We start from the raw sequence: 26,180 nt of genomic DNA, 5'->3' as shown, positions 1-26,180 counted from the left end.
AAGCCCGCCCACCCACCCTCTCTTTTCTTAGAGGGTATGCAATTTGCCAAAGTTAGTTTTTTCTGAGCAAATACTGATGAATTATGTCCATATACGGCAAGGAATGTGTTACCACAAAGTTTCGGAAGACACTGAACTAAAAAAACGATGTTGATATGCGAGACCGTGAAAAATAATAAATGTCTTTTTGATACTTGCGATAAGAGGAAAAATCTGTGCCCATTTTATTATCCTAATTTGTTTATGTCGACTTGCAATTATTCTTCACGTGTCAGCACCAAGCCGTTTTTGCTCTCTTGCATTGTTTCCGGTGTGATAGCGCGACAGTACGAGGGCCGAATATTGTGCACACGCATAATATAATTAACTGTTGACTGATCGGCGCTCAGTAAATTCTGGCCATGCCTGGGATAGAGTGCGTAGTGCAGTGGCCTGTTGGACGACTTGAATGATCGACAGTGAATTCTGCCCGAATAAAACTATTACTAAAAACTGTAAATAAAATATATTTCGTAACAATTACAGCGTCAATTTCTATGCACGTTACACAATGTAAAATATCACACGTCACGATTGTTACATTATAAAACTACAATCTCTAGAATGTACAATTCACTAAATAGCGTCAAAATCTGGCAATTTCCGTCGCGGTACTGCCCAAGGTCCAGTCCGATATCGATCTAAAAACAACCCATTTAGTCAACAGTCCCTCACGCGCTACATACTTACAAGTCAAAATTTCAAGTCTTTCGTTAGTACATTATCTTTTTTCTTTAAGCTGTTAGTAAGGAAAGTTAGTAGGTTAGTTACGAAAAACGGAAAATAGTAAAAAAAAAAAACAAAAGCCCTGTGCATACATACATGCCCCAATTTTTTTCCGTTTTAAGTTGACTCAATCAAGCGTTCTCTGGAAAAGATCGACAACACGAAAGCTTAGCCCCGAGACAGACATACCCTGGACGAGAGCTTACCTCGAGTAGCTAATCGGGTTTACGGACAATTGGGCATCAGTGGGGGCCATGATGTACCTCCTGACTAGACCGTACCTCAGTAAATTCGTATTCCCCATTGATATGGCCATATGGATCACAAGATATGCACAGAATATCAAATAACAAATTCCTATTATCACCACGAAGAATAGGGCGTACCAGTGTAAGTGCAGGTCGTTCATGGTTTGAACCACGAAGTAGGTGTTGATGGCGATCACCACCACGCTTAGTAGTATAGACGCCACTTTATTAAACCTACAATGAATAAACACACAATGAGTTTGTGGAGCGAGCGAAGCGAGCTTTCATACCATCCATTCACAAACTCCCCCATTATCTGCGGATTACTCGTGAACGCGATCGTCGGAATCGTGGCGAACGGCAACTGCAAGCTCATAATGGCGTTGAGAACGTCGTTCATCCCCGTCAAGTCCTCAATGTGGCTGAAGAAGGCGAGACAAAACGTCGGAATAATCGCGATGGTCCTGGTGAACAGGACTCTCTTCCAGCGCGCCCATTGCAAATTGAGGAACCCCTCCATGGTGAACTGTCCAGCGTAAGTCCCAGTCATCGTGGAACTCTGTCCAGCGGCTAAAATCCCCACGGCCCATATGTACATGGCTATCAACCCGTACGTGCACCCCAGGAAAATGCCCCCTTTGTACAAATCCGCGTCTACGTAGTTGTCGTTCTCGGGGAAAATCGACGCGTTGATCGAAGGGTAGTGCACGCACAAATCGTGCACTTCTTTGTTTGTTTTGTGGTAGAGTCCGTGGGCGAAAACCGCCACCACGAAGACGTTGATCACGAAACTGACGAAGAGGGCGATGGCGGCTTCCACGAAGAAGTACAAGTTGGCGTCGCGGATTTTGGTCGATCGGGTGCGATCGACGTCGCGGGATTTCACGAGGGCGGAGTGGAGGTAGAGGTTGTGGGGCATGATCACGGCACCTGGAAAAATCGATCTAGGGGTTATAAGACCTCCAGAAGCACTCAACTGATAGATAAATCACAAGTACAAACTCATCATATTTTTTGCATTTTAGATCGGATTTATTCAGCCAAATTTAAGGGTGACGTCATCAATTTTTTTAGGAGGGATGAACAAATACATTTTGAACAAAAGTTTAGCATGCTCATAATAACTTTAAAATATCTCCAAGATTTCAAAGCATTCGGTTTTGTAATTCCTGAGTAAATCAATAAAATAAATTTTGCGCATTCATTAATTTTTTTGAGCCACCCTGTATATGTAAATCCAAAAAATATGAATGGAGTGATATATCACAAGTACAGACTCATCATATTTTGTACATTTTAGATAGGATTTATTCAGCAAAATTTTGGGGTAACGTCATCAATTTTTTAGGGGGGATGAGCAAATACATTTTGATAAAAAATTTACCATGCTTATAATAACTTTAAAACATCTCCAAGATTTCAAAGCATTCGGTTCTGTAATTCCTGATTAAATCAAAAAAATAAATTGACGCATTCATTAATTTTTTTCAGTCACTCTGTATATGCAAATCGAAAAAATATGAAAGGAATGATAAATCACAAGTACAGACTCATCATATTTTTCACATTTTAGAAAAACTGGAAACTCCAGAAATCGAAAAGTGTAAAATCGAAAAATCGAGACACTGAAATATACAAAAATCGAAAAACTGAAAAAAAAGGTCAGAAAATAAAAAATAGTGCCAGAACAATCAAAACTGAAAAATTCTAAAACCGAAATCTCGAAAAATGGGAAATCGAAACATCAAAAAAATCGAAAAATCCAGAAATCGCATTTTGTCCTGTTTTATTTAGTTCTTTTTGTTGCACTTTTCTGGCTTTTTAATTAAATTTTGGTTTGTTTTTGTCACTTTTTTATTTTTCTGCGTTTTTCGTTTCTATCAAGTTGTTTTCGTTAATTTTTTGGAGTTTTTCTGTTTTCTCTTTTATTATCGCCATTTTGGAAATCAAAAAGTGGAAAATCGAGAAATTGAATCAAATCGAAAAATCTAAAATTTAAAAATCGAGAAATCGAAACATAAAAAACCCTGAACAACTGAAATTTCGAAAAATTGAAAAAGGAAAAGTCAAAAAATTAAAAATCAAGACAGAAGATTCAAAACTGAAAAGTTCCAAAACTGAAACCTCGAAAATGAGACATCGAAACAAAAAAATCCAAAAATCCAAAAATCCAGAAATCGAAAAATGGAAAATCCGGAAACTGAAGCACTAAAAAATAGAAAAATCTAAACTTTGAAAAATCTAAAAACTGAAAACTCAAAAATCGAAAGATCGAGAAATTGAAACAAAAAAAGAATCGTAAGGCCGAAAGTTCGAATAATTGAAAAAACGAAAACTCAAAAAATCAGGAATCAGATGATAAAACTGAATTTAACCGAAAAATTTTAAAAGTCGAAAAATCTTAGACTCAAAAAATCGAAGAAATCCAAAAATCCGAAATTCGAAAAATCAAGAAATCGATGAACTGAAGAATTGAAACACTGAAAAATTCCAAAACTGAAATATGAAAAAATGAGAAATCGAAACATATAAAATTGAAAAAACGAGAAATCGAAAAGTTGAAAATCGAATAATAGAAAAATTAAACAAAAAATAAAAAACAGAAAGGTCAAAAAATCAAAAATTAAAAGACGAAAAAATCAAAACTGAAAATTCCCAAAATTGTCATCTCGAATGATAAGAAATCGAAACGTCAAAAAATCGAAAACCTAAAATTTCGAGAAAATGAAAAAGGAAAAGTCAAAAAATCAAAAATCAAGACTGAATTTAACTTAAAAGTTCCAAAACCCAAATAATCTCGCAAATTAGAAATCGAAACATAAAAAATCGAAAAATCTACCAATAGAAAAGTGGAAAATTCAAAAATTGAAACATCAAAAAAATCGGAAAATCTAAAATTTAAAAAATGTAAAAACAAAAAATTCGAGAACTCGAAAAGTGGAAAACCGAAAAATTGTAGCATAAAAAACGGAAATCTGAAATTCAGAAAAACTGAAAAAGGAATAGTCAAAAATCAAGAAAAAGAAAAATCGAAACTGAAAAATTACAAATCTGAAATCTCGAAAAGTGAGAAACCGAAACATCAAAAAATCGAGAAATCGAAAAGTGGAAAATCCAGAAATTGAAACATCAAAAAAGCTGTAAAACGGAAAATCCGAATAACGCTAAATCGAAACATCGAAAAATCGAAAAATGGAAAAAAGTCCAGGAGCTGTTTTTTTGAGGTGTTTTTGTTTTTTTTTTACATTTTTTATTACGTTTTTTTTGGACTTTTTTTTGTAATAGACTTTTTGTCCTTTTTTATTTACTTTTTGTGCTTATCTTCTTTTTTGCTGGGGTTCTTTGGTCACTTTATTGTTACTTTTTTGTCTGTTTTGTCACCTTTTTTAATTTTTTTAGCGTTTTTGTTCTGTATTTTCGCCTTATTTCTACAATGTTTGTCCTTTTTACTTCGTAAGCGTAAACTAAGAAGAATCGTAATGTTGTTAATTTTAATTTTTTTAGTAACCACCATTTAAATTTTTGAAAATAACATACTCTTGTGCTTGTGGTTTATGAATCCGCCTTGAGGTTTTACCCTAGACATCCAATTTTTTCCTTAGACGGTGACTGTTAAAATCTAGGATTTATTTACCAAATTTTAGGGTGACGTCATCAATTTTTTAAGCGGGGATGAGCAAATAAATTTTGATAAAAAAATTACCATGCTTATTATAACTTTAAAATATCTCCAAGATTTCACAGCATTCGGTTCTGTAATTCCTGATTAAATCAAAAAAATAAATTGACGCATTCATTAATTTTTTTCAGTCACTCTGTATATGCAAATCGAAAAAATATGAAAGGAATGATAAATCACAAGTACAGACTCATCATATTTTTCACATTTTAGAAAAACCGGAAACTCCAGAAATCGAAAAGTGTAAAATCGAAAAATCGAGACATTGAAACATACAAAAATTGAAAAACTAAAAAAAAAAGTCAGAAAATAAAAAATAGTGCCAGAACAATCAAAACTGAAAAATTCTAAAACCGAAATCTCGAAAAATGGGAAATCGAAACATCAAAAAAACGAAAAATCCAGAAATCGCATTTTGTCCTGTTTTATTTAGTTCTTTTTGTTGCACTTTTCTGGCTTTTTTATTAAATTTTGGTTTGTTTTTGTCACTTTTTTATTTTTCTGCGTTTTTCGTTTCTATCAAGTTGTTTTCGTTAATTTTTTGGAGTTTTTCTGTTTTCTCTTTTATTATCGCCATTTTGGAAATCAAAAAGTGGAAAATCGAGAAATTGAATCAAATCGAAAAATCTAAAATTTAAAAAATCTAAAAACTGAGAATTCGAAAAATCGCAAACTGGAAAATTGGAAAATCGAGAAATTGAAACATAAAAAACCCTGAACAACTGAAATTTCGAAAAATTGAAAAAGGAAAAGTCAAAAAATTAAAAATCAAGACATAGAAGATTCAAAACTGAAAAGTTCCAAAACTGAAACCTCGAAAATGAGACATCGAAACAAAAAAATTCAAAAATCCAAAAATCCAGAAATCGAAAGGCCGAAAGTTCGAATGATCGAAAAAACGAAAACTCAAAAAATCAGGAATCAGATGATAAAACTGAATTTAACCGAAAAATTTTAAAAGTCGAAAAATCTTAAACTCAAAAAATCGAAGAAATCCAAAAATCCGAAATTCGAAAAATCAAGAGATCGATGAACTGAAGCATTGAAACACTGAAACATTCCAAAACTGAAATATGAAAAAATGAGGAATCGAAACATATAAAATTGAAAAAACGAGAAATCGAAAAGTTGAAAATCGAATAATAGAAAAATTAAACAAAAAATAAAAAAAAAGAAAGGTCAAAAAATCAAAAATTAAAAGACGAAAAAATCAAAACTGAAAATTCCCAAAATTGTCATCTGGAATGATAAGAAATCGAAACGTCAAAAAATCGAAAATTCGGAAAATCGAAAAGTGGAAAATCCAGAAATTTAAACATAAAAAAATCGAAAAATCTAACATTTAAAAAATGTAAAAACTGAAAATTTGAAAAATCGAAAAATCGAGAAATTGAAACAAAAAATCGAAAACCTAAAATTTCGAGAAAATGAAAAAGGAAAAGTCAAAAAATCAAAAATCAAGAGATAGAACTGAATTTAACTTAAAAGTTCCAAAACCCAAATAATCTCGCAAATTAGAAATCGAAACATAAAAAATCGAAAAATCTACCAATAGAAAAGTGGAAAATTCAAAAACTGAAACATCAAAAAAATCGGAAAATCTAAAATTTAATAGAATGTAAAAACAAAAAATTCGAGAACTCGAAAAGTGAAAAACCGAAAAATTGTAGCATAAAAAACGGAAATCTGAAATTCAGAAAAACTGAAAAAAAGGAAAAGTCAAAAATCAAGAAAAAGAAAAATCGAAACTGAAAAATTACAAATCTGAAATCTCGAAATATGAGAAACCGAAACATCAAAAAATCGAGAAATCGAAAAGTGGAAAATCCAGAAATTGAAACATCAAAAAAGCTGTAAAACGGGAAATCCGAATAACGCTAAATCGAAACATCGAAAAATCGAAAAATGGAAAAAAGTCCAGGAGATGTTTTTTTGAGGTGTTTTTGCTTTTTTTTACATTTCTAATTACGTTTTTTTTGTGCTTTTTCTGTCGATTTTTGTTATCTTCTTTTTTGCTGGGGTTCTTTGGTCACTTTTTTGTTACTTTTTTGTCTGTTTTGACACCTTTTTTTAATTTTTTTAGCGTTTTTGTTCTGTATTTTAGCCTCATTTCTACAATGTTTGTCCTTTTTACTTCGTAAGCGTAAACTAAGAAGAATCGTAATGTTGTTAATTTTAATTTTTTTAGTAACCGCCATTTAAATTTTTGAAAATAACATACTCTTGTGCTTGTGGTTTATGAATCCGCCTTGAGGTTTTACCCTAGACATCCAATTTTTTCCTTAGACGGTGACTGTTAAAATCTAGGATTTATTTACCAAATTTTAGGGTGACGTCATCAATTTTTTAGGCGGGGATGAGCAAATAAATTTTGATAAAAAAATTACCATGCTTATTATAACTTTAAAATATCTCCAAGATTTCACAGCATTCGGTTCTGTAATTCCTGATTAAATCAAAAAAATAAATTGACGCATTCATTAATTTTTTTCAGTCACTCTGTATATGCAAATCGAAAAAATATGAAAGGAATGATAAATCACAAGTACAGACTCATCATATTTTTCACATTTTAGAAAAACTGGAAACTCCAGAAATCGAAAAGTGTAAAATCGAAAAATCGAGACACTGAAACATACAAAAATCGAAAAACTGAAAAAAAAAGTCAGAAAATAAAAAATAGTGCCAGAACAATCAAAACTGAAAAATTCTAAAACCGAAATCTCGAAAAATGGGAAATCAAAACATCAAAAAATCGAAAAATCCAGAAATCGCATTTTGTCCTGTTTTATTTAGTTCTTTTTGTTGCACTTTTCTGGCTTTTTTATTAAATTTTGGTTTGTTTTTGTCACTTTTTTATTTTTCTGCGTTTTTCGTTTCTATCAAGTTGTTTTCGTTAATTTTTTGGAGTTTTTCTGTTTTCTCTTTTATTATCGCCACTTTGGAAATCAAAAAGTGGAAAATCGAGAAATTGAATCAAATCGAAAAATCTAAAATTTAAAAAATCTAAAAACTGAGAATTCGAAAAATCGCAAACTGGAAAATTGGAAAATCGAGAAATTGAAACATAAAAAACCCTGAACAACTGAAATTTCGAAAAATTGAAAAAGGAAAAGTCAAAAAATTAAAAATCAAGACAGAAGATTCAAAACTGAAAAGTTCCAAAACTGAAACCTCGAAAATGAGACATCGAAACAAAAAAATCCAAAAATCCAAAAATCCAGAAATCGAAAAGTGGAAAATCCGGAAACTGAAGCACTAAAAAATAGAAAAATCTAAACTTTGAAAAATCTAAAAACTGAAAACTCAAAAATCGAAAGATCGAGAAATTGAAACAAAAAAAGAATCGAAAGACCGAAAGTTCGAATAATTGAAAAAACGAAAACTCAAAAAATCGGGAATCAGATGATAGAACTGAATTTAACCGAAAAATTTTAAAAGTCGAAAAATCTTAAACTCAAAAAATCGAAGAAATCCAAAAATCCGAAATTCGAAAAATCAAGAAATCGATGAACTGAAGAATTGAAACACTGAAAAATTCCAAAACTGAAATATGAAAAAATGAGGAATCGAAACATATAAAATTGAAAAAACGAGAAATCGAAAAGTTGAAAATCGAATAGAAAAATTAAACAAAAAATAAAAAAACAGAAAGGTCAAAAAATCAAAAATTAAAAGACGAAAAAATCAAAATTGAAAATTCCCAAAATTGTCATCTCGAATGATAAGAAATCGAAACGTCAAAAAATCGAATAATCTAACATTTAAAAAATGTAAAAACTGAAAATTTGAAAAATCGAAAAATCGAGAAATTGAAACAGAAAAAATCGAAAACCTAAAATTTCGAGAAAATGAAAAAGGAAAAGTCAAAAAATCAAAAATCAAGAGATATTGTAGAACTGAATTTAACTTAAAAGTTGCAAAACCCAAATAATCTCGCAAATTAGAAATCGAAACATAAAAAATCGAAAAATCTACCAATAGAAAAGTGGAAAAATCAAAAAAATCGGAAAATCTGAAATTTAAAAAAAGTAAAAACAAAAAATTCGAGAACTCGAAAAGTGGAAAACCGAAAAATTGTAGCATAAAAAACGGAAATCTGAAATTCAGAAAAACTGAAAAAAAGGAAAAGTCAAAAATCAAGAAAAAGAAAAATCGAAACTGAAAAATTACAAATCTGAAATCTCGAAAAATGAGAAACCAAAACATCAAAAAATCGAGAAATCGAAAAGTGGAAAATCCAGAAATTGAAACATCAAAAAAGCTGTAAAACGGGAAATCCGAATAACGCTAAATCGAAACATCGAAAAATCGAAAAATGGAAAAAGTCCAGGAGCTGTTTTTTGAGGTGTTTTTGCTTTTTTTTTACATTTTTAATTACGTTTTTTTTTTGGACTTTTTTGTAATAGACTTTTTGTCCTTTTTTATTTACTTTTGTGCTTTTTCTGTCGATTTTTGTTATCTTTTTGCTGGGGTTCTTTGGTCACTTTTTTGTTACTTTTTTGTCTGTTTTGTCACGTTTTTTTAATTTTTTTAGCGTTTTTGTTCTGCATTTTCGCCTTATTTCTACAATGTTTGTCCTGTTCTGGACGTTTCGGGTAAAAACTGAGTTCGGAGTCGTAAACTACATGTGTACGACTCTATAATTTTATACAATTGAAAACCCATTTACTATGTACAATTTTGAAGTGACGTCATCGCATTAGTGGTGGGGATGATTAGACAAATTTTGGTTAGCGTTTTACCATCTACATGATATTCTTAATATAAGTACAAAATTTCACAACAATCGGTCGAGTACTTTCGGAGATTATCTGTCTAATAAAAATCCGGGACAACAGACGGACAGACAGACGGAAATGGGAGACCTATTTCTTCGTCTTCTAGGGGTCATGAAAGATCGAGAAAACGTACGCTCCAGAAGTAAAACTCGACCATTTTTACTTCCCGAGCGTAAGCAAAGGAAGTATTGTAATCGAGTCCGTCGGCCGACTCTCTACTTTTACGTTTTCTCAATCTTTCATGACCCCTAGAAGACGAAGAAATAGGTCTCCCATTTCCGTCTGTCTGTCCGTCCGTCTGTCCGTCCGTCCGTCTGTCCGTCCGTCTGTCCGTCTGTTGTCACGGATTTTTATTAGACAGATAATCTCCGAAAGTACTCGACCGATTGTTGTGAAATTTTGTACTTATATTAAGAATATCATGTAGATGGTAAAACGCTAACCAAAATTTGTCTAATCATCCCCACCACTAATGCGATGACGTCACTTCAAAATTGTACATAGTAAATGGGTTTTCAATTGTATAAAATAACATAGTCCTACACATGTAGTTTACAACTCTGAATCGACTTTTCACCCGAAACGTCCAGATTTTTGGAAAAAAAATCAAAATTATAAAACAACATTTTGAAATTTAATTTTTAATCTGCTAACCACAATGCTTCGAAATGTTGCAGATGTTTTAAGGCTATAAAGAGCATCATAAATCTTTAGTCAAAAAATATTTGCTTATCCCCTCCAAAAACTTGATGACGTCAGCTCAAAAGTTTGTGGAATAAATCATATCTAAAATGTACAAAATATGATGAGCCTGTAGTTGTGATCTATCACTCCATTCATATTTTTTTGGATTTGCATATACAGGGTGACTCAAAAAAATTAATGAATGCGTAAATTTATTTTATTGATTTAATCAGGAACTACAAAACCGAATGTTTTGAAATCTTGCAGATGTTTTAAGGTTATAAAGAGCATAATAAATTTTTAGTCAAAATATATTTAGTTATCTTCTACAAAAAACTGATGACGTCAGCTCAAAAGTTCGCCGAATAAATCGTATCTAAAATGTACAAAATATGATGAGTCTGTACTTGTGATTTATCATTCCATTCATATTTTTGGATTTGCATATGCAGGGTGACTCAAAAAAATTAATGAAGGCGTGAATTTATTTTATCGATTTAATCAGGAATTACAAAACCGAATGCTTTGAAATCTTGGGAATATTTTAAAGTTATTATAAGCATGGTAAACTTTTGTTCAAAATGTATTTGTTCATCCCTCCTAAAAAAATTGATGACGTCACCCTTAAATTTTGCTGAATAAATCCTATCTAAAATGCAAAAAATATGATGAGTTTGTACTTGTGATTTATCATTCCATTCATATTTTTTAGATTTTCTTAAGAGGTGGTTCAAAAAAATTAATGAAGTCAATTTATTTTATTGATTAAATTAAAGGCAACACTTATTATTAGTATTACACCCCAACCAACCCAATTTGGTAGACACAAAATTTGTTAAAGGAAAAACTCGGTTGAAACATAAGGGTAGCACGCTTATTTACATCGACTTTAACATTACAGACCTGCATTTGTTTTATGCGTTCACTTGATTCCGCGAATGTGAAATAGACATGTTTATAATCAACCAATTGTGAATTTCACCGTCAAGAATTAAAATAAAACCCAATGTTTTATATAATAAGCGGAAGTCGAAGCAATAAAACCGACGGTCGTTTTGTTTACAGTTTCTCTGTTTGGCTCTCACGTATGCTGTTACGCCTGTCATCTTAAATTAAGAATGTTTATACATACACGATTTTCAGTTGCCTCTGATACGTAGGTATACGTGAGTAAATTGTTTCGTTATTTTATTGATTATTACAAATCAATATTCAAACGACCCAATTCATTTTCCTGAAAATTTGAGAATATAATAATTTTATTCTTAGTATTACACTACATCTATCCCAACTGATATACGTGTCCTTGCAAAAATGTTGATGACGTCGTCGCAATTTTTTTTTAAATTCCCACTACAAAAATGTAATGAGAAAAAAAACACAATAGGCATGCAGTCGTCAAGTTTCCGACAGCGAGGGAAGTACTGTCTAAACTCTTTAGACCAATTTTTTTTATTACGTAGGTACGTGATGAAAATGGGACAAATGGAAGCTGATAAGGTTAACGACCACGATAAACATTTACACGTGTAACAATAAAATGAATAATTCATTTTATTGTTTAACGGTGAGTCATCACACAAAAATTGTGTGATCTCGACTTCGTCTCGGCAAACTCACCAACGATCCCCACGGCTTGGAGAAGTGCCCCTGAGTCGCACCCCTCGCACCACGGCACGAACATCCCCTCGATCACCTCCAGCTGACTCGGCTTAGACGTGATGTACTCAAACCCGAACGTCACCCCCATCACCGTGATCAGCAACCCGAAAAACAGCTCCAGTTTTCTCAAGCCGTACTTATCCAGGAACAGGAAGGTGAAAGTGTCCACGATCGTGATTAAAACGCCGCCCCATAGCGGGATCCTGCGAACCCAAAAGTGGGGTTATGTCACACTTCACCCTAACCCAACTCACGCTTTATTAGACAACAAGTAAATCGCAATCGCTGTGCCTATGACTTCTTGCATGTCAGACCCAATGATGGCTATTTCAATCATAATCCAGAGGATGAGTCTTGGGACTTTTCGGTATTGTCGGTAACACATTTCTGCTAAATGCAACCCGGTGACCACCCCCAAACGAGCGCTCAGTCGTTGCATGAGCAGCCCCAAAATCGTCGCGCTTAACAAAACCCATAGTAATTTATACTGGGCGACGGTGCCGCTTTGTAAGTCACTCTCGATGTTACCAGGGTCCAGATAAGCAATGGACATGAGAAACCCAGGACCCGTGAACGCCCACAACTTCCTGAAACTGAACCCCGACTGAAAATGGGGTAAAACGCGATCTCGTTTTCGTCTACTCACGGACTCGATTTCCGGGATTTGGATTTTTTCGTCGGCGAAGTAGGTGGAGGCGGGGGTGAGTTGGGTGGTTTCGTTGGCGGTGGGGACGGGGGGCGGCGGCTGCGGCCCATCGCCAGGCTCGCGACTTTCTGAGGACATCTGAAAATTACCCAATTAAGCAATCAAGTAACATATTGCAACTCATAACCTCACTTTCCAGCTGTCACTCTACATAACTCGGAAAAAATAAATAATACTTACCGTGCACGTTTCTGATAATCACTGAATCATTTTAGTGATTGGAGCGTGGTTTTTCCGAGGAATGCGATAACCTTAACATTTGTTTGAGGTTGGCGTTGTCGTTGGTGCGAATTGCCGCGGGTTCGAATTTTCGGGACGACGGGACGAGCAGACGCGACTCTAGTCGGCGCACGAATGACTTTGCTCTTGTCTCGACTTAAGTTAAGTATGATTGAATAGTCGCCGCTGTAAAAAAAACCCGGCGAGGTTTTCCGAGTATGAACGTGACAAGATTAGATTTTATCTTGTTTTGTTGTCGTGTATTTACGTAATTGCTTCACTTATCTGAATGTTTGTATACAGGTATTGTGGTGAGAAGCTCGCGAGATAAGGGTGTTTATGTCAATCAATGTCAAGTCTGTTGACATAAATTTATTTCGGGTATGATTTGTATTAATACATCTTATAACATTTTCAGTCACACAAAAGATTTTTTTGTAGTTTTTCTGGTTACATTTTCCCTGTATGCTCCACAAAAATAACACAAATGATAACGAGTAACTTATGCTAGTTGTACTAAATGCCAAAACAAATTACCCTGTGATAGCATCGTCAATATAATAAAATCTTTATTATAATAAAAAAAAATATATCACAAAATAAAAAAGTCGCTTAATTTAACAATGATATAAATAAACTTTTAATACTAATATAATATATCGATAATTATACAGAAGCACCTAAGTATGGCAGTGTTACAACATGAAAAACGAAACTTTAAATAAATACGATTTGTTGAAATGAGTGCTAACCTACACATAACGCACTAAAATTCCTAATACGAAATAAACTGTACATGAATAATACATTTACAAAGCAGTTATAAAATTACGTTCAGTATACGCTTGGAAGGGTTCTTACGTTTGAGTAAATTGATAACTGACGACCCCCGTCTGATCTAAAAAACAAAAAAAAAAACAATGCACAATCTGAGACACTCTTGAAAAAACAAAAAAGAAAAACGCTAACATGCCGTAACAAAACTTACCTTGAGAAAATTATTCGCAAACATTGCAAAATTGTGTTTGTGGCTATTAATATTGCACTTAGAGGTAACTTAAAACTGAAATTAAATAATGAATTAGTGAAAAAATCAAAACGGTTTTTATGGTTTTGAGAAAAACACAAAAACCAAAAATATGATGAGTGCATGCTTCATGCTGCGGGTGTACACAATACCAACAACTTCGTATTAAAAAATAACTATATTTACACACTTCAACTTAACCATCAATTTTAAATACAATTTAAAGCGTTACTATAAAATTAACTACAAAAATAATTTATGGGGTGATATAAAACTTTGAAAGCGGAACGATGTCGCTCGGGTTATTTACAATTAATTCTTAGAGAAGCGGTGAGGCTGTGCTGATTCGTAACGAGTGAATTAGGAAACGTCCGGAACCATGACGATGCCAAAGCAACGATTATCCCCCTCCCACATCCTCGTGATTCCAGGCTACCGTGAGTCCAAGCAACGATCTACTTCAGGCAATCAAATCAAATCAGAAAAACGAAAGAAAATTTCATACACACTTCGCTACTTGAGTGAAAGTCGAAACAAAATTAATGATTTTTGACCGGCTCTGGCATCCACCAACCTACATAACATCAACAAACATCTCACAAGGGTTTCCCATAGCTATCTTAAATGATTGTCTACTACCGGCAATGTCTTTGGATTGGGCTGCAACCTGCGTCCCGCTGCTCTGATCCGAACCGTTCGACGAACCGTTTCCGTTTCCGGTCGCCATCGGCAGGGCGGAGCGGGGGCCGAGTGACGTCAGATCGCTGTCGGAGGCGCTGCTGTGGCCCGCCGCTGCGTCCTTGAGGTGGTCGGAGCCGTTAGATGAGCCACCTGTGCGGAAACGAAAACATTAATACCAGAGAACATAGAGAAGCGTCATAGTTTAAATTAAATGACTTATGTTGGCAACAGTGTTTGTTTCTAACTAGGAATAAAATTAACTACAATAGAAAAAGTGTCGTAATATTTTTAACGACGCGTTTTACTTTGACACTAGATTTACCAGAATATTACAAGCTGGTTATTGTTTCCTTCATTTTAATTCAGATCACACGAATTACAGTTCGTCGTCTGAGAACTTGTTTGATCTACAGACCTGCTCAGAGCGCGTTCAGGCCAATGTCGACTCTAAGCGTTCGGAAACGATTTGATTTATAAACCACGATCCTAACCGATTTCGACCATAATTTCTTGCTGTTTCAACTTTCGAGTTCTCAGTTTTCCGAAATTTTAGTTTGGGGACTTTTCAGTTTACTCCTATTTATTATTCAATTTTTGGATTCTACAATTTTTCAATTTTTGACTTTTATAAACTCTTTATTTGTCGATTTTTCAGATTTTTAGTTTTTCAATTTTTCTATTTTTTCAGGTTTCGATTTGACATCACTTTTTTGATTTATCGATTTTTCAATTTCTCAGTTTTTTAATTTCTCAGTTTTTGGACATTTCAGTATTGGGATTTTTCAGTTTACTTGTTATTCAATTTTTCGATCTTACGATTTTGCAGGTTTTTGATTTTTCAATTTTTCGATTCTTTAGATTCTCAGTTTTGGGGTTTTTCAATATTTCTGTTCTTCGACTTTTCCAATTTGGACTTCTGGATTTTTCGATGTGTCGACTTTTTGCTGTTTCGATTTTTAAATTTTAGATTTCTCAATTTTTTGGTATTTTAATTTTTCAATATTTAAAATTTTCGATTTTTCGATTTTTCATTTCAGCTCTTCCATATTTCAATTTTTCAAATGTTTAAAATTTTAGATTTTCCGATTTCTCGATTTTTCATTTCAGTTCTTTGATGTTTCAGTTTTTCAAGTTTTCGAATTTTTCAAATGTTTTGATTTCTTAGTCTATCGATTTTTCGACTTCCCGGTTTTAGATTTTCTGTTTTTCAATTGTCGTTTTTTCAATTTTTCGATATTCCTGTACTTCGATATTTCAGGTTTTTGATTTTTTAACTTTTATAAACTCTTTATTTGTCGATTTTTCAATTAATTGATTTTTCAGATTTTTAGTTTTTCAATTTTTCTATTTTTTTCGATTTGACATCACTTTTTTGATTTATCGATTTCTCAATTTTTCAGTTTTTTAATTTCTCAGTTTTCGGACATTTCAGTATTGGGATTTTTCAGTTTACTTGTTATTCAATTTTTCGATCTTACGATTTTGCAGGTTTTTGATTTTTCAATATTTCTGTTCTTCGACTTTTCCAATTTGGACTTCTGGATTTTTCGATGTGTCGACTTTTTGCTGTTTCGATTTTTAAATTTTAGATTTCTCAATATTTTGGTATTTTAATTTTTCAATATTTAACATTTTAGATTTTCCGATTTCTCGATTTTTCATTTCAACTCTTCCATATTTAAATTTTTCAAATGTTTAAAATTTTAGATTTTCCGATTTCTCGATTTTTCATTTCAGTTCTTTGATATTTCAGTTTTTCAAGTTTTCGAATTTTTCAAATGTTTTGATTTCTTAGTCTATCGATTTTTCGACTTCCCGGTTTTAGATTTTCTGTTTTTCAGTTGTCGTTTTTCCAATTTTTTGATTTTTCAATTAATCGATGTTTTGATTTTCCCATTTCTTGACTTTTTTCGATATTCCTGTCCTTCGATTTTTCAGGTTTTTGATTTTTTGATTTTTATAAACTCTTTATTTGTCGATTTTTCAATTAATTGATTTTTCAGATTTTTAGTTTTTCAATTTTTCTATTTTTTCAGGTTTCGATTTGACATCACTTTTTTGATTTATCGATTTCTCAATTTTTCAGTTTTTTAATTTCTCAGTTTTCGGACATTTCAGTATTGGGATTTTTCAGTTTACTTGTTATTCAATTTTTCGATCTTACGATTTTGCAGGTTTTTGATTTTTCAATATTTCCGTTCTTCGACTTTTCCAATTTGGACTTCTGGATTTTTCGATGTGTCGACTTTTTACTTTTTCGATTTTTAAATTTTGGATTTCTCAATTTTTTGGTATTTTAATTTTTCAATATTTAAAATTTTAGATTTTTCGATTTGTCGATTTTTCATTTCAGCTCTTCCATATTTCAATTTTTCAAATGTTTAAAATTTTAGATTTTCCGATTTCTCTATTTTTCATTTCAGTTCTTTGATATTTCAGTTTTTCAAGTTTTCGAATTTTTCAAATGTTTTGATTTCTTAGTCTATCGATTTTTCGACTTCCCGGTTTTAGATTTTCTGTTTTTCAGTTGTCGTTTTTCCAATTTTTCCATTTTTAAATTAATCGATGTTTTGATTTTTCCATTTCTTGACTTTTTTCGATATTCCTGTCCTTCGATTTTTCAGGTTTTTGATTTTTTGACTTTTATAAACTCTTTATTTGTCGATTAATTGATTTTTCAGATTTTTAGTTTTTCAATTTCTCTATTTTTTCAGGTTTCGATTTGACATCACTTTTTTGATTTATCGATTTCTCAATTTTTCAGTTTTTTAATTTCTCAGTTTTTGGACATTTCAATATTGGGATTTTTCAGTTTACTTGTTATTCAATTTTTCGATCTTACGATTTTGCAGGTTTTTGATTTTTCAATTTTTCGATTCTTTAGATTCTCAGTTTTGGGGTTTTTTAATATTTCTGTTCTTCGACTTTCCCAATTTGGATTTCTGGATTTTTCGATGTGTCGACTTTTTGCTTTTTCGATTTTTAAATTTTAGATTTCTCAATTTTTTGGTATTTTAATTTTTCAATATTTAAAATTTTAGATTTTTCGATTTGTCGATTTTTCATTTCAGCTCTTCCATATTTCAATTTTTCAAATGTTTAAAATTTTAGATTTTCCGATTTCTCTATTTTTCATTTCAGTTCTTTGATATTTCAGTTTTTCAAGTTTTCGAATTTTTCAAATGTTTTGATTTCTTAGTCTATCGATTTTTCGACTTCCCGGTTTTAGATTTTCTGTTTTTCAGTTGTCGTTTTTCCAATTTTTCGATTTTTCAATTAATCGATGTTTTGATTTTTCCATTTCTTGACTTTTTTCGATATTCCTGTCCTTCGATTTTTCAGGTTTTTGATTTTTTGACTTTTATAAACTCTTTATTTGTCGATTAATTGATTTTTCAGATTTTTAGTTTTTCAATTTTTCTATTTTTTCAGGTTTCGATTTGACATCACTTTTTTGACTCGATTTTTCGACTTCCCGGTTTTAGATCTTCTGTTTTTCAATTGTCGTTTTTTCAATTTTTCAAATTTGGCATTTTATAAACTGTCAATTTTTCGATTTTTCAATGAATCGATGTTTTGATTTTCCCATTTCTTGACCTTCGAGTGTTTAAATTTTCCTGTTCAATTTTTTAATTTTTTGATTTTTCAGGTTTTTGATTTTTCAATTTTTCTATTTTTTCAGGTTTCGATTTTACATCACTTTTTTGATTTATCGATTTCTCAATTTTTCAGTTTTTTAATTTCTCAGTTTTTGGACATTTCAGTATTGGGATTTTTCAGTTTACTTGTTATTCAATTTTTCGATCTTACGATTTTGCAGGTTTTTGATTTTTCAATTTTTCGATTCTTTAGATTCTCAGTTTTGGGGTTTTTCAATATTTCTGTTCTTCGACTTTTCCAATTTGGACTTCTGGATTTTTCGATGTGTCGACTTTTTGCTGTTTCGATTTTTAAATTTTAGATTTCTCAATTTTTTGGTATTTTAATTTTTCAATATTTAAAATTTTAGATTTTCCGATTTCTCGATTTTTCATTTCAACTCTTCCATATTTCAATTTTTCAAATGTTTAAAATTTTAGATTTTCCGATTTCTCGATTTTTCATTTCAGTTCTTTGATATTTCAGTTTTTCAAGTTTTCGAATTTTTCAAATGTTTTGATTTCTTAGTCTATCGATTTTTCGACTTCCCGGTTTTAGATCTTCTGTTTTTCAATTGTCGTTTTTTCAATTTTTCAATTTTTCAAATTTGGCATTTTATAAACTGTCAATTTTTCGATTTTTCAATTAATCGATGTTTTGATTTTCCCATTTCTTGACTTTTTTCGATATTCCTGTTCTTCGATTTTTCAGGTTTTTGATTTTTTGACTTTTATAAACTCTTTATTTGTCGATTTTTCAATTAATTGATTTTTCAGATTTTTAGTTTTTCAATTTTTCTATTTTTTCAGGTTTCGATTTGACATCACTTTTTTGATTTATCGATTTCTCAATTTTTCAGTTTACTTGTTATTCAATTTTTCGATCTTACGATTTTGCAGGTTTTTGATTTTTCAATTTTTCGATTCTTTAGATTCCCAGTTTTGGGATTTTTCAATATTTCTGTTCTTCGACTTTTCCAATTTGGACTTCTGGATTTTTCGATGTGTCGACTTTTTGCTGTTTCGATTTTTAAATTTTAGATTTCTCAATTTTTTGGTATTTTAATTTTTCAATATTTAACATTTTAGATTTTCCGATTTCTCGATTTTTCATTTCAACTGTTCCATATTTCAATTTTTCAAATGTTTAAAATTTTAGATTTTCCGATTTCTCGATTTTTCATTTCAGTTCTTTGATATTTCAGTTTTTCAAGTTTTCGAATTTTTCAAATGTTTTGATTTCTTAGTCTAACGATTTTTCGACTTCCCGGTTTTAGATTTTCTGTTTTTCAATTGTCGTTTTTTCAATTTTTCGATTTTTCAATTAATCGATGTTTTGATTTTCCCATTTCTTGACTTTTTTCGATATTCCTGTACTTCGATATTTCAGGTTTTTGATTTTTTGACTTTTATAAACTCTTTATTTGTCGATTTTTCAATTAATTGATTTTTCAGATTTTTAGTTTTTCAATTTTTCTATTTTGTCAGGTTTCGATTTGACATCACTTTTTTGATTTATCGATTTCTCAATTTTTCAGTTTTTTAATTTCTCAGTTTTCGGACATTTCAGTATTGGGATTTTTCAGTTTACTTGTTATTCAATTTTTCGATCTTACGATTTTGCAGGTTTTTGATTTTTCAATATTTCTGTTCTTCGACTTTTCCAATTTGGACTTCTGGATTTTTCGATGTGTCGACTTTTTGCTGTTTCGATTTTTAAATTTTAGATTTCTCAATTTTTTGGTATTTTAATTTTTCAATATTTAAAATTTTCGATTTTTCGATTTGTCGATTTTTCATTTCAGCTCTTCCATATTTCAATTTTTCAAATGTTTAAAATTTTAGATTTTCCGATTTCTCGATTTTTCATTTCAGTTCTTTGATATTTCAGTTTTTCAAGTTTTCGAATTTTTCAAATGTTTTGATTTCTTAGTCTATCGATGTTTCGACTTCCCGGATTTAGATTTTCTGTTTTTCAATTGTCGTTTTTTCAATTTTTCGATTTTTCAATTAATCGATGTTTTGATTTTCCCATTTCTTGACTTTTTTCGATATTCCTGTACTTCGATATTTCAGGTTTTTGATTTTTTGACTTTTATAAACTCTTTATTTGTCGATTTTTCAATTAATTGATTTTTCAGATTTTTAGTTTTTCAATTTTTCTATTTTGTCAGGTTTCGATTTGACATCACTTTTTTGATTTATCGATTTCTCAATTTTTCAGTTTTTTAATTTCTCAGTTTTCGGACATTTCAGTATTGGGATTTTTCAGTTTACTTGTTATTCAATTTTTCGATCTTACGATTTTGCAGGTTTTTGATTTTTCAATATTTCTGTTCTTCGACTTTTCCAATTTGGACTTCTGGATTTTTCGATGTGTCGACTTTTTGCTGTTTCGATTTTTAAATTTTAGATTTCTCAATTTTTTGGTATTTTAATTTTTCAATATTTAAAATTTTCGATTTTTCGATTTGTCGATTTTTCATTTCAGCTCTTCCATATTTCAATTTTTCAAATGTTTAAAATTTTAGATTTTCCGATTTCTCGATTTTTCATTTCAGTTCTTTGATATTTCTGTTTTTCAAGTTTTCGAATTTTTCAAATGTTTTGATTTCTTAGTCTATCGATGTTTCGACTTCCCGGATTTAGATTTTCTGTTTTTCAATTGTCGTTTTTTCAATTTTTCGATTTTTCAATTAATCGATGTTTTGATTTTCCTATTTCTTGACTTTTTTCGATATTCCTGTTCTTCGATTTTTTGGGTTTTTGATTTTTCAATTTTTAGTTTTTTTAGGGTTTCGATTTTTCGAGTTCACTTTTTTTTTGTATTTCTCGCTTGCTCAATTTTTCGACTTTTTAGGTCCTTAGTTTTTGGATATTTCAGTTTTCGGATTTTCCAGGTTTTCCATTTTTCAGTTTTTCTTTCAATTTTCAGTTTTGGGAGTTTTCAATATTTCCATTCTTTGACTTTTCGATTTTTGACTCCTTCATTTTTCGATGTGTCGATTTTTTTTACTTTTTCGATTTTTAAATTTTTGATTTTTTCAATTTTTAAAATTTTAGATTTTTCGACTTCTCGATTTTTCATTTCAGTTCTTCGATATTTCAATTTTTCCAAGTTTTCGAATTTTTCAAATGTTTTGATTTCTCAATCTATCGATATTTCGACTTCCCGGTTTTAGATTTTCTGTTTTTCAATTGTCTTTTTGTCAAATTTTCGATTTTTTAATTTTTCAAATTTGATTTTTATAAACTCTCAATTTTTCGATTTTTCAATGAATCGATGTTTTGATTTTCCCATTTCTTGACCTTCTAGTGTTTAGATTTTCCTGTTCAATTCTTTAATTTTTTGATTTTTCAGGTTTTTGATTTTTCAATTTTTCGATTTTTTAAGGTTTCTATTTTTCGACTTCACTTTTTGATTTTTCGATTTTTCAGTTTTTAGATATTTCAGTTTTAGGATTTTTCAATATTTGAATTCTTCGGCTTTTCTATTTTTGACTTCTGGATTCTACCTTTCGATTTTTCAATTTTTGAATTTTTAAATTTTAGATTCTTCAATCTTTTTTATTTTGGCCTATTTCGGTTTCTCAGTTTTTCCAGTTTTCCATTTTTTCGTTTTTTGAGATTTCCGCTTTTCCAATTTTTCGACTTGATTACTTTGCGATTTCTCGTTTTTTTGATCTTCCAATCTCTCAATTTTTCAAATTTTTAAGTTTTTTTTTAAATACGGGTGTCCCATTTGAAAAATACGACAAACTCTAAATTTAGAAATTTAATCACCCTGTATAAACAAATTAACATATTTCTCGGTTTTTACACGTTTGTCAAGGCAAATACACTAAAAATTTTTGTGCAAAATCCCAGACCCCATCTTTAAATATGGCGGACTTGAGAGCTTTTATTTAAATATGGCCATTTTAGATATAAAAAACGCAAATATGTTGAAAATTGTTGATCAGTAAATAATTCTGTGTGGCTGATTTATTTTTGTACTTTTGTAATAATCTAAATACGTAAAATATACAGGGTGAGTCACTAACTCGATATCTCATTAATTATTTAAAATAAAAACAAGTCCAAGCATTAAAATTATTTTCAACAGTACAGAGTGTTCTGTTTTTTAGACATAACAAATAAATTCTTGTTTTTTTTTTAATGGAACACCCCATGTATTTTATTGTCTGTTTTCGAAGTTTCCGATTGTCTTGAAGTTTTTTACCAATGCATATAAATAGAGTATTACTCTACAGTGTTAAAAAAAAACTGTACTTTTATGTATCTTTCCACAAAATATTGTTATGTGAATTTAAAAAATAACTCCACTGTAATTTTTTGTGAACCCTTCCATTACTACGAAGTTTCAATTTTTCAGTTTTCGATTTTTTAACTTATCGATTTTTGATTTTTCGAATAATCGGAAAATTCAAGTTGAAAATTTTAAGATCGAGCCACCTGAAAAATTGTAAATCGAAAAATGGAAAAATTGTACATCGAATGAAAAATCGAAATTTTGTAAAAACGAAAAATTGTATAGATCAACAATCGAAAAAAGAAATGAAAAAATGAAAAATCGGAAAACTAAAAATCAATACATTGAAGAAACGATAAATCGAAAAATTCAAAGGATAAAGAAAAAAACGAACATTGTAAAGATTGTAAAATGGACAAAATTGAAAAATGGAGAATCCAAAAGAAGAAATGGAAAATTGGAAAACCGAAAAATTTAAAAATTCGACGAAAAATTGAAGAAACGAAGATGAGTTGAAACTGATGTTAGCACCTTTAACATTTTCGACCATTTTTCAGCCATTTCCGGGAATTAATTGGACAACTTTTGAATATACTTGGCCCCACCCACCCACCCCGCCTCCTTTTCAGTGATTCATTTCATCCGAAATGAATCAAATGAATGATCTTATACTGAAAAGAATTAAATGACTCACAAGAATGAGAAGAGGGGGGTGGGTGGGCGGGGCTAGTACTTACTACGATAAGACTGATTTTGGCAAATCACATAGCTTCCAAAAAAATAGAGGGTGGGTGGGTGGGGCTAGTATTTGATAAGATTTTTCGATATTAGATTTTTAAAAATTTTGATTTTTCAACTTTCGATGTCTTTTTCTACATTTCGATTCTTCGTTTTTTAGATTTTCCATTTATCGTTTTTCCGATTTCTGGGATTTTCATGATTTGGAATTTTTGATTCATCGAATTTTCGATTTTTTTCGCTATTCGAATTTTCACTTGGTTTCATTCTTGTTCAATTTCTCAATTTTCAAAATTTTTGAATTTAGGAATTTTTGATTAGTGGTTTTTTTCAATTTTTCCGCTCTTCAGATTCAGATTTTGATTTTTTTACTTTTCGATTTTTCGTTTTTTTATTTTTCATTTTTTTATTTTTCGAGTTCTCGATTTCTCGGTGTTTCAGTTTTTCAATATTTCGATGTTTCAGTTTCGCAGTTATTCGATTTTTCAACTTTTCGGCTTTTAGATTTTTCAACTTTTCAATTTTCCAAATTTGGAGTTTTCGATTTTTGGATTTTCAAGTTTTTTTAATTTTGATTCTCGAATTTTCGACTTTCTATATTTCTTTTTTCGATATTTCCTTTCTTGGATTTTTAGGTTTTCGATTTTCCTTTTCCGATTTCTTGGATTTTCAAGTTTTCTATTCATCGAATTTTCGATTTTTTTCGACATTCGAATTGAAAAAATTGGTTTCATTTCTTTTCGATTTCTCAATTTTTCAATTTTTCCACTCCTCAGTTTAAGACTTTTCAATTCTTTTGGATTTTTAATTTTTAGATCTACATTTTTTTGTATATGTCACTCCCAAAATTTTGTAGTTTTTGAACTATTAATGTTTCGATTTTGTAATTTTTCATTTTTGCAATTTTCAGATTTTTCATATATTCGATTTTTCAAATTTCGTTTTCTTGATTTCTTAATTTTTCGATCTTCCAGTTTCTTGTTCAATTTTTCGAGTTTCGAAATTAAAATTTTTGAATTTTCAAATTTTTGAATTTTTGAATTTTTTGTTTTTCAACTTTGGAAATTTTTGATTTTTTTTTGGATTCTTCAATTTGCAATGAACCACTGAAAATACAAAGGACAAAAAATGGAAAGATTGTAAAATCGACAAAATTGAAAATTCAAAGGCCGAAAGTTGAAAAATTCAATAAACCAAAAATTGAATAATAAAAACATGGAGAAATGAAACGCTGAAGAAATGAAAAATTCAAGAGACGAAAAGTTCAAGAAACAAAAATTGGAAAAATTGAAAAGATGAAAACTCTAAAAAAAGAGAATCTGAAAAATCAAAAAAAGGCGCAACGAAACATTGAAAAACTCAGAAGATGAAAAAACTGAAAAATGGAAAGATTCTAAAATCGACAAAATTGAAGAATGGAAATCCAAATGAAATGGAAAATTGAAAAAAACTGAAAAAATTGAAAATTTAAAAGACAAAAAATCGAAAAATTGAAGAAACGAAGAACTGAATAATGAAAAAATGAAGATTCGAAACGTTGAAGAAATGAAAAATGCAAGAGACGAAAAAATCAAGAAAGGCAAATTCTAAAAATTGAAAAGATGGAATATCGAAAAAAATCGAGAATCTGAAAATCCAAAAAAGGCGCAATGAACCACTGAAAAAGACAAAGGACGAAAAAAACTGAAAAATGGAAAGATTGTAAAATCGAGAAAATTGAAGAATGGAAAATCGAAAAGAAGAAAGGGAAAATTGAAAGACCAAAAAAATTGAAAATTCAAAGGCCGAAAGTTGAAACATTCAATAAACCAAAAATTGAATAATAAAACGATGGAGAATTGAAACGCTGAAGAAATGAAAAATTCAAGAGAGGAAAAATTCAAGAAACAAAAATTGGAAAAATTGAAAAGATGAAAAATCTAAAAAAAAAGAGAATCTGAAAAATCAAAAAAAGGCGCAACGAAACATTGAAAAAGTCAGAAGATGAAAAAACTGAAAAATGGAAAGGTTCTAAAATTGACAAAATTGAAGAATGGAAATCCAAATGAAGAAATGGAAAATTGAAAAACTGAACAAACTGAAAATTTAAAAGACAAAAAATCGAAAAACTGAAGAAACGAAGAACTGAATAATGAAAAAATGAAGAATCGAAACGTTGAAGAAATGAAAAATGCAAGAGACGAAAAATTCAAGAAACGCAAATTCCAAAAATTGAAATATCGAAAAAAATCGAGAATCTGAAAATACAAAAAAGGCGCAATGAACCACTGAAAAAGACAAAGGACGGAAAAAACTGAAAAATGGAAAGATTGTAAAATCGAGAAAATTGAAGAATGGAAAATCGAAAAGAAGAAAGGGGAAATTGAAAAACCAAAAAAATTGAAAATTCAAAGGCCGAAAGTTGAAAAATTGAATAAACCAAAAATTGAATAATAAAAAGGTGGAGAATTGAAACGCTGAAGAAAGGAAAAATTCAAGAGACGAAAAATTCAAGAAACAAAAATTGGAAAAATTGAAAAGATGAAAAATCTAAAAAAAAGACAATCTGAAAAATCAAAAAAAGGCGCAACGAAACATTGAAAAAGTCAGAAGATGAAAACACTGAAAAATGGAAAAATTCTAAAATCGACAACATTGAAGAATGGAAATCCAAATGAAGAAATTAAAAATTGAAAAATTGAAGAAACGCAGAACTGAATAATGAAAAAATGAAGAATCGAAATGTTGAAGAAATGAAAAAATGCAAGAGACTAAAAATTCAAGAAACGCAAATTCCAAAAATTGAAAAGATGGAATATCGAAAAAAAATCGAGAATCTGAAAATCCAAAAAAGGCGCAATGAACCACTGAAAAATACAAAGGACGGAAAAAACTGAAAAATGGAAAGATTACAAAATTGAAGTATGGAAAATCGAAAAGAAGGTGGAATTGAAAAACCAAAAAAATTGAAAATTCAAAGACCGAAAGTTTAAAAATTCAATAAATCAAAAATTGAATAATAAAAAGATGGAGAATTGAAACGCTGAAGAAATGAAAAATTTAAGAGACGAAAAATTCAAGAAACAAAAATTGGAAAAATTGAAAAAAAGAAAAAACTAAG

At 30.5% G+C, this 26,180-nt stretch overlaps 2 protein-coding genes across 10 annotated transcripts in view; both read right to left on the bottom strand.

Annotated features, from left to right (window-relative positions):
- Positions 1 to 486: 486 nt before the first annotated feature.
- LOC135136849 (protein Malvolio) lies at positions 487 to 12,935 on the bottom strand. 4 transcript variants are annotated; one of them, XM_064066285.1, is made up of 8 exons: positions 12,706 to 12,935; positions 12,466 to 12,603; positions 12,074 to 12,423; positions 11,778 to 12,022; positions 1,304 to 1,943; positions 972 to 1,247; positions 862 to 907; positions 487 to 680 (listed from the first exon to the last, which is right to left on the bottom strand). In XM_064066285.1, the coding sequence occupies exons 2-7, from the start codon at positions 12,601 to 12,603 to the stop codon at positions 883 to 885; spliced, it is 1,674 nt and encodes a 557-aa protein (XP_063922355.1). In that variant the 5' UTR covers positions 12,706 to 12,935; the 3' UTR covers positions 487 to 680; positions 862 to 882. The 4 variants fall into 4 exon arrangements, with proteins under 4 accessions (XP_063922355.1, XP_063922354.1, XP_063922352.1 ...); XM_064066284.1 differs by lacking the exon at positions 862 to 907 and adding an exon at positions 730 to 778; XM_064066282.1 differs by lacking the exon at positions 862 to 907 and having other exon boundaries at positions 12,706 to 12,934.
- Positions 12,936 to 13,103: 168 nt separating this feature from the next.
- LOC135136847 (segment polarity protein dishevelled homolog DVL-3) overlaps positions 13,104 to 26,180 on the bottom strand; it is a 33,313-nt gene continuing 20,236 nt past the window's right edge. Inside the window, exons 9-11 of one of the 6 annotated variants that reach the window (XR_010281759.1) lie at positions 14,411 to 14,602; positions 13,733 to 13,807; positions 13,104 to 13,642 (exon numbers count right to left, since the gene is read on the bottom strand). Coding sequence is in view for 4 of the 6 variants with exons in the window: in XM_064066278.1 (XP_063922348.1) it covers positions 14,346 to 14,602 (257 nt within the window). In the remaining 2 variants the exon portion in view is untranslated. Of the gene's footprint in view, positions 13,643 to 13,732; positions 13,808 to 13,930; positions 14,603 to 26,180 lie in introns of those variants that run through there. The other 5 variants (XM_064066281.1, XM_064066279.1, XR_010281758.1 and 2 more) reach the window with 5 other exon arrangements.

Source organism: Zophobas morio, unplaced genomic scaffold (genome assembly GCF_036711695.1).
Source record: "Zophobas morio isolate AGI-343-1 ecotype UQ-CSIRO unplaced genomic scaffold, CSIRO_AGI_Zmor_V1 ptg000027l, whole genome shotgun sequence".
NCBI lineage: Eukaryota > Metazoa > Arthropoda > Insecta > Coleoptera > Tenebrionidae > Zophobas > Zophobas morio.
Note: the sequence above shows the minus strand (reverse complement) of the source record. Positions and strands in the feature narration are given on the sequence as shown.